This window comes from Telopea speciosissima, chromosome 11 (genome assembly GCF_018873765.1).
Source record: "Telopea speciosissima isolate NSW1024214 ecotype Mountain lineage chromosome 11, Tspe_v1, whole genome shotgun sequence".
In the NCBI taxonomy this organism is placed as follows: Eukaryota; Viridiplantae; Streptophyta; class Magnoliopsida; order Proteales; family Proteaceae; genus Telopea; species Telopea speciosissima.
In genome coordinates, this window is record NC_057926.1 from 22436585 (window position 1) to 22445150 (window position 8566).

The window sequence follows — 8566 nt, forward strand, 5'->3', positions numbered from 1 at the left end:
ATGAATTGTGGGCTGCTGCATTCACATCCACATCCCACCATGCCCCTTTTTCTCTATTCTGTCCTTGTGCTTCTGCAGTTCATTTAAATTCTCACCTGCCTTAGCTGAAATGTCTTAGAAATACTTTCAGATTACAGCCTTTGACTCTTAACAGGAGAATCACTTTTGTCCCATTTCTTGATTTCCCTCCCTCTCTGGTGCTTGAATTGATACTTCTTGAAGCACAATGTGAAGTGGTCTCTCATTTTCCAACAAGATGGCTCACACAATAAGCTGTCTTATCTAAGAAGAATGATTTCAAAGCAACATGAACACTGTGGATGATACCCTTTGCTGATCCAACCACCAATAGCTCTATAGTCCTCTTTCTGGGTTTGTTTTAGACATTTAGTTGAGCTTATTTAAAGCTAAAATTGTATGGTATTTACTATTCATTTTAACATCATTTTCTTCCCTTAAATTTCATCAATTTTGTTTAATTTTGAGTTGTAGCTTTCTATAATACCTAGGTTTTAGCAGTAACTCTATTCTTGAATTTCTATTCTTTCTTCTTTTGTATTAATTTCTCTAAGTTTCCATTCATTAGAGGGTCCCATGACTCCCATCCTCTAAATCTATTAATGATTATTAAGCTATTTGAAAATTGATTCTGTCCCCCACAAACATCAGAGATTAAAGTGGCTATCTCATTATTTACTCCTACTTTTAATTCAGGAAAGTTGGTTTAAGAGATCTCTTGTTATTGAGATTATACATGATGGCTAGTTTGAATTTCTCAATGTAGCAAAACAATTTACCTTGTACCAGTGAATATCTTTTCCAAGACTATCAAAACCATGAAGCAAAACACTCTAATTTCAATACTAAAATGCTTAAGATTTTCTGAGTTTACTGATTTGATCCAAAGAAGAATCTGTCTACTTCTTTCATGTGGTTTTGAAATTTTTTTTTTTGGTCTAAGGGAAAAAATATTTGTCATAAACCTAAATACTAGAAATGAACCCAGGTGACCTTATGATGAAAGAAAGGGAACTAGGGACTGGTGATTCCTGGGTTTGCTTTAAATTCAAAAGTAGTTCCTTTCCTCATAGAAGCTTTTGTTTGACTCAGTTATTTTGAAAGCAATGGAGTAAATGATGAAAGCTTCTCAACTCTCTAATCTCAACACCCCCCCATACATCTTCTTCCCCTGTTTGTTACTCTCAATCTCTAACTCCCTCTCATTGTAGAGATGGACATTGACCTAAAAAAAATATTTTAACAGGGGAAGGGATTGATATTTGATACTTCTCAGATTTGTTGTTAAATTTGTTGCTTTTCTCCATATATTCATTCACCTCTCTAAGTTTCTGATATTAATGGATTTACCTCCCCTCTTCTCCTTGTTACCTTCAACTCTTGAACTTTTTCCCAAATCCCAACCATTCACAGATTCTTATATGTTTTAATACCAACTAAAGAAAGATCTCCAATATTTTTTGTCTTGATTCTGACTTTATGGGTTGTACCGGGTGACTTATTCCTACCTTTTTTTGGATCTTCTTATATGTTTTCTCACACATCAACAATCCATTGGTCTAAACATGACATTAGAAGAAATTTTGGTTGCTTTGTCAATCCCTCTCTCTCTCTCTCTCTCTCTCGATTCTTGAATATTTTCTGTTCAGTAGACAATATCCATAAGTTCTATTTGTGCTTTTGTGAAAATGTGTGTTCATGACTCTCCCTCTTTGGTGCTTTTCTAATATTTGGTTTGAGTGTGATGAAAGAGTGCAATTTGTTTCCTCATCCGCCATGAGAAAGTCTCATTTTATGAATTGATCAACGAGGTCTTTAAAATGGCTCAGGTGGTGGAGTAATGTTTGGACACCATCCATGTAGTTTCTTGGGGATGAAAACATGATGTCCTATGCTCCAACATCTACGGTAATCTGAATTTGACTTCATACTTTTCTCTTGGCCTACTAACTTATTATTTTTATAATGACAATGGAGATGTTGTCGAGGTAATGGATAGTCTTTTCTTCTTCTATAAATTGATCTAGATGTTTTTAAATGAGTAGCTGTCCGTGTAGCAAACTTCACTTGATGGCATAGAGTTGTCCATGATTCTTTCTCAATAATTACTCTTCCTTTCATTCTAATTCTCATTTTGTATACTGCACTCCCCATTGCTATTGGCTCCCCAACGCAACTCTAGGGTACATGGAAATTTGTTTGATTCATACATGCTCTTTTTTTTTTTTTTTTCTTTTAATGTTCTAGAAACTCCGAAAACAAGCAGAGATAGGTGTTGTGGTGTGGTGTGGAACTTTGCATGGCAGTTCAGTCGTGAAGAAGTTGTTTCATGGAACAAATTTTGTAAAAAACACGACTTCCTTCTCCACATTATTTATTTTTAATTGTTGCTTTGTATTTATTTTCTTCACTTTCGAATAAATGTGTCTATATGTTTCCCTTGTTAGGTCAATGTACATTGCTGCAGATTTATATGAGACAAGAGAGAGGAAGGTTAGAGAAGAAGAATAGAAAAATAACGAGCATTTTTAGCCAAGTGAGTAGTAGTTTTCTAAGTTCTTTGACTTTATTATCTTTTTCTAACTCAAGTAGGGAACCTACTCCATTTGGTTTAGGATTTCCTTTGTTCTCTTTTCAAACTTGGGTATTTTTGGAACTCTATTTTCAACCTTAAAGATATAGCTGTTAGCATTATTTTTTTCATGGTAGTTTAGGCATATTCATTGGTTGAAATTGGATATAGATGATGTACTGAAAATTTGGTCATGCTTCTTAGTTGAAAGTTAGCAAAAGTGTGTCTGCAGTAGTTCTTTTTTAGTTTGTTCTTTTGGGGATATTATCAAAAGATATGATTGAACTATACAGTGACATAGAGATGGTGTATCAATCATTGTAAATTCTTCTTTTTTGTTCTCTATGATACTTTATGCCGATATGAGCTGATAAAATTGGTACATGGTTATATTGCTACAGGTACTGCCTATTGCGAGTTTGATATCAAACTAGACACTTTTTTGACATGATCAAACTAATAAAGATTGGTACATGGTTATATTGCTGCAGGTAACGTCCATTTGAATACTAATGTCAATGAGTAAATTTTGTGTGTTTACTGGAGTTGCTTGGTGATTTAAAGCACTCCTTGTCTAAGGTGTTCATTGATTGAAGACATAGAGCAAAGTATATACATTGTTTATTTTGTTTTGGAATTTTAATAATTAGTTATAGGTTGTAAGTGTCCTTTGGGGTAAAGTAGATTAAATGTAATTAAGTTTCAAACGGTCATTTGTACAGGTAAACTTAAACTATTTTGGATCTTGTCATTATTTCATTGTTTTTAGGGATGTTCTCTTCTTTTTTTTTGTGGAAGTCTTATGTCTCTTCACATCAATAGGTTAAAGGATAAGATAACTAAACAGGTTAAAGGATTTGCACCACAAAAATAATACGTTAAAGGATTAAGTAAATAATTTTTTTTTTAAAATACTAGATGTAGCGGCGTTTCTTACTAAATGCTGCTATATGTACCTTTTATCGGCGTTTAAGAAACGCTGCTCTAGGATATTTTACCGGCGTTTATGTAAACATGCCACAAATTAATCATATTATACCAACGTTTACCAATTTATAGCGACATTTCAGAAAACGCCGTTATAAAGTATATATGGCGACATTTGTTAACAAACGCCGGCGAAAGTATACTTACGCGGGCATCTGGCATAAACGCCGTGATACATTTTCGACTGTACATTTGACGACATATGTGCGGCGTTTGTAATAAACGCCGCTGAATCATATAGTGGCATTTTTTTAAGCTACTGCGACACTTAAAAAACGCCGTAAAAGACGCCTTTTCTTGTAGTGTTTGTGCTTCAATCCTTTTATCTGTAAACCCTCACTATTGCGACTTGCAAGAAGACTGGTGATTCCCATTGCCCTAGGATCATGGCCTGGTAGAATATTCCTCTGTTGTTGGTTATCTACTTCAGCCATACTATTTACTAAGAGTATTTGTTAACATCTAACATCGAAACCCATTCTCTACTCAATTCTGTCTCTGCATTACTCCAATTGGAGGTCAAAATTCTCTGTTTCCAGTTTTACTTTTGATACTTTTGCTTTTATTTCAATTTCGTCTTGAATTTTTTACTTCATGTGGACTTCAGAAAATATAGGTTAAAATTCTTGAACTCTATTCATATTAGGTATAACAGCATAGAGACTAGCAAAATAAGCAAGTAGGTTTTTGTTGGCAAATTAATCTTACTGCTTAATAGCATTCTTCTTTTCTTGATTTTACAAGTATTAAATATGGGTCCTTAGCTCAATTGGCAGAGTACTTGGGGTGTGACAAATGACTTCATACTTCAAGAGGATGGTGGTTCGAATCCACCAAGTCCCTTATTTATATTTGCATATTAACTTGAAGGAAGTGGTATTCATGATGTAGAGAACCCAGTAGCTTACTGAATTGTGTCTCTATCTAACTTATTTAATTTCGACTATGGATTCGTTGTTATTTTAATAATTCTTACTACATATTTTTCTTCAGGATGCCTTTGTTATATAATATATACTAGTGGTGCTATGCTATCCCCCATAAACTCTTTTTTAATGATCCTTATAGATAATTACTCTCTCTCTCGGGCACCAATTAGAAGTATTTAAGACTTAGTTCCCAATTGGTTCAAACATTATTGGACTTTATTTGGTCAAATATTGTGAAATTTTGATTTTTAAAATATCTAGAAAGAATCCGAGAATTATGTCATATTAGAACAATAAATATTCCAATCCATAAATAGTTTAAAAAGGAAATGGTGAAGGTTTTGATTTTATATTATTTGAAAACATTTATTAAAGTCTTAAAATATAAATCATATCTTTCTCCTTCAACTCATAGTTTCCATTTTTTATAAAATTTTAATTTAACTAATTCTCTTCTACTAAAATATCTCGGCTCATTTTAAGAAAACAATCTTTAATGGATACAAAAATCTTGATGATCTTTTAAATGCTTTAGTCACGTGTCAACTCAATCGCCATTTTTGTCTCCCAAGACTACAAAATCAATCATTACAAACTACAAAGCTATCTACCACTGCTCCTTCAGTGCGTATTTATTAGTATTCGTTTCTACTATATTGTCTCTTATTTTTTTATACCATAATGTTTTATGATATGCACCAATATTTATTGGGAAAAGTCAAGTATGTGATACTCTTTTGCACATTGAGAAAGTCTCATTACCTTGTAAAACCAAAACAATAGGTTCTCCTACACTTCAAAAATGCTTACACATGCATATTTACTAGTATATATATATATATATGTTAAGTGGGCTGGGGCTTTGTTATTTGTTAAGTGGGCTCACTGGGCTGTTATGGGTTGTTCACTATTGAAGGCCAATCAGGGCCAAGCCAAGCTTGGGAAAACCCTGTCAGGGTAGGACTGGGTTGAGGGTATGCTTGACCCGGTAGGGTCGGGCTGGGCTTGGGTTTAGGTTAAGGCTGCCAGGGTTGGGTTAGGGTTAGGGCCAAGCCCGGCCCAGCCCGATCCATTAACACCTCTATGTCTAATCACTCATACCCATTGTTTGGCTGATTCCAGTTCTCTCTCTCTCCACCTCTCTTATTCACTCTCTCCCTCTCTATCCATGGTGTTTGATGGTGGTTTCCTCAAGACCAATCAAAACATAACTGTTGAGATTGATAATCTTCCATGTATTCATTAATTGAGAGGTTATATATATATGTGGACAAGAATGTGTGTGTGAGTGAGATAGAGAGAGAACGTAAGAGAGGGATGTGTGGTGAGAGTTGTATGGAGAGAGGATGAATTTGACCCAGCATTTTTCTCATGATTAATTTTGTAAAATCGTAATTGACTAATCAACAAACTGCTACCCATATGTTTGAAAAAGTGGTGTAGCAATTGCAGGTGTTGTATTGTTCTTTTTTCTTTGCGTTGTGTTCATGGATCAAGGACAAGAACTGTTGGGTGTTTATGGCTTTGTATTTTTTTTCTTGAAGAATCCAAAGAACATTTGAATATGTTGTCCCAGGATTGAGTTCATGGATTGATCAACCAAAGGATTCTGGTTGCAGTAAATAGCTACAAAATTATATATTGTTGAAATATATTCAGATACTCTAAACTTTGGACAATACTTATAAAAAAGCTAACCAAGAAATCTCATCAACATTTCCTCTTATTCAATTCTCGTTCAACAATTTTTTCTTTGATGCTATCCATCCTAGAAGTAGCAGATTGTCACAGAACAGTATCCATGGTCGTCTTCAGTTGGAAAATTTCCATGGTGAAGGTCTGATATGAACAATTTCTCATTATTCAATCCTGTGAGGACACGTGGAAAGAAGGAATCTAGAAAGGAATAATAAATGGAGAAAGAGGTAAATGATCGACTACAATGAAGATTAGGTGAGCCCACGAGTAGAGAATCAAGATCCGAGGAGGGGCATTCTTGGAAATACACTTTGAGAACGGAAATGATGGAGAAGGCAACAAATAGGAGGGAAGGGGACAGCAAGAGGACCAGAATGAAAACTTCCTCCCGCTCCTCAAAAAAGGACTGAGATCTATTTTCTCTCTCCTTCTCACTCACACACCTCCAAGAATGTCAAGATCTCTCTTCTCTTCACCAATCTTGGTGTATTCAAACTCTGATTCATATGTATTGAATCCATCGAGATCTCCGGATCTACGATCTTTTATTTGAAGTGTTATCAAAGGATTCTTACAATTTACTTTGCACAACATTTTTGCCACCGTCTGTGGGAAGAGAAGTTCGATCTACGAAGATCCACAATGACGAATACTCGAAATCAATTGAAGGCTACGAAGGTGACAAATGCTGCCGTCACGGCAGCAATCGCACAAGATCCACCGATCGAGAGAGTTCGTGAGGAATGAGAGGATGATGTGATCTCAGAGGAAAACAACTCAGAGAAAGGAAACTCACAAAGAAGGACCACCAGAGATCCATTGCATTATGTTACGGTGGAACAGTTCGAGGCGATGCAAGTAAGATAGAAAGATCAAATGGAAGAAATGATGAATTTATAGCGCACAATCTTACAAGGAATCCCTCAGAAGATGCCTCAACAGGAGCAGGGATGAGAACGGATCGCATCTCCAAAGTATAGTGAGAACAACAGCAATGCAAATTATGTACGTGGAAAAGCAAAAGACGTACAAGAAGGTTAGAAGAAGTTTGGATCGTTGATGACGAAGGGAGAGCAGGCTCTGAACGAGAGAGAAATAGAATTGCAGGAACAAATGCAGGAAGTTCTGAAGAAAGGTCCTAGATCAGGTCAGGAAATACAATTCATGACGGATCTGGCCTTTATAGATGTGTTCAGATTGGAGCGGTTACCAAAAGGTTTCAAGATGCCTCCAATAGAGCAGTACAACGGGAAGGCAGATCCAGTAGATCACCTAGAGACATTCAAGTCTCTGATGTACTTGCAAGGAGCCTCTGACACAATCATGTGCAAAGCATTTCCGTCAACATTGAAAGGATCGGCGAGGCAGTGGTTCTCTCACCTTAAGCCACTGTCCCTTTCTAAATTTATAGATCTAGGGAGAGCTTTCCTGACCAACTTTATGAGCAGCAGAATCCATAAAACGACTGCAGCAAATCTATTGGCCATTAGACAACAAGCTAGAGAGATAATCAGAGAATTCCTCACTAGATTCAACAAGGAGGCTTTGGAAGTGCGAGATTTGGATCTAATGGTGAAGTTCCAAGCTCTCAGCAGTGGAATCAGAGATAGGAAACTGAAGGAATCTCTGATCATGGAAGAACCAGTAGACATGTGTGACCTCTATTCACGTTGTGAGAAACACATCAACTTGGCAGAGGTTCTCACTGTAGAGCAAGAAAGAGAATTAAGAATCGAGAGGAAAGGTCAAGACAGGAAAGAACCACCAGTTAGCAAAAACAAACCAAAAGAGAACAGGGAGCAGAGAGAGGGAAAGAGAAGAAGAGATGATCGAGCCTGGGTTTCGAGGAGTGATGTGAAGCCAGAACTAGCGTACACACCGCTCACGCACAGGCGAGCATACATATTGAATGAAGTCAAAGACCGGTTGACCATACATTGGCCGACCAAGATGGTGAAGCCTGCTAGCGAACACAATAAAAACAAGTACTGCAAGTTTCATCAAGACCATGGCCATGATACTGAAGAGTGTAGATAGTTGAAAGATGAGTTAGAAGCTTTGATCCAAAGAGGTCGGTTAAACAAATTTGTGAAGAGAGAAGGAGGGAGTAGCAAGCAGGAAAACTGAGAACAAAAGGTGGAAGGTAAGGGAAGGTCGTCTATCTGAGGGGAAGAAAGTCCAGGTATCCAAACATGACATTTAGAGAATCAGCCTCTTAGGGGGATCACGACAATCTTTGGAGGCCCCGATTTATAAGGAGAATCCTCAAATTCAAGGAAAAATCATGCAAGGATTGTATGTTTGACAGAAGCAATGGGCAAGAAAAGAAAGTCCGAGCATTAGATAACTTTTTCAGATGAGG

At 36.5% G+C, this 8566-nt stretch overlaps 1 protein-coding gene across 1 annotated transcript; it reads left to right on the forward strand.

Annotated features, from left to right (window-relative positions):
* Window positions 1-7263: 7263 nt before the first annotated feature.
* LOC122644878 lies at window positions 7264-8241 on the forward strand. Its single transcript, XM_043838249.1, has one exon. The coding sequence runs from the start codon at window positions 7264-7266 to the stop codon at window positions 8239-8241; it is 978 nt and encodes a 325-aa protein (XP_043694184.1).
* The last annotated feature ends 325 nt before the right edge of the window (window positions 8242-8566 follow it).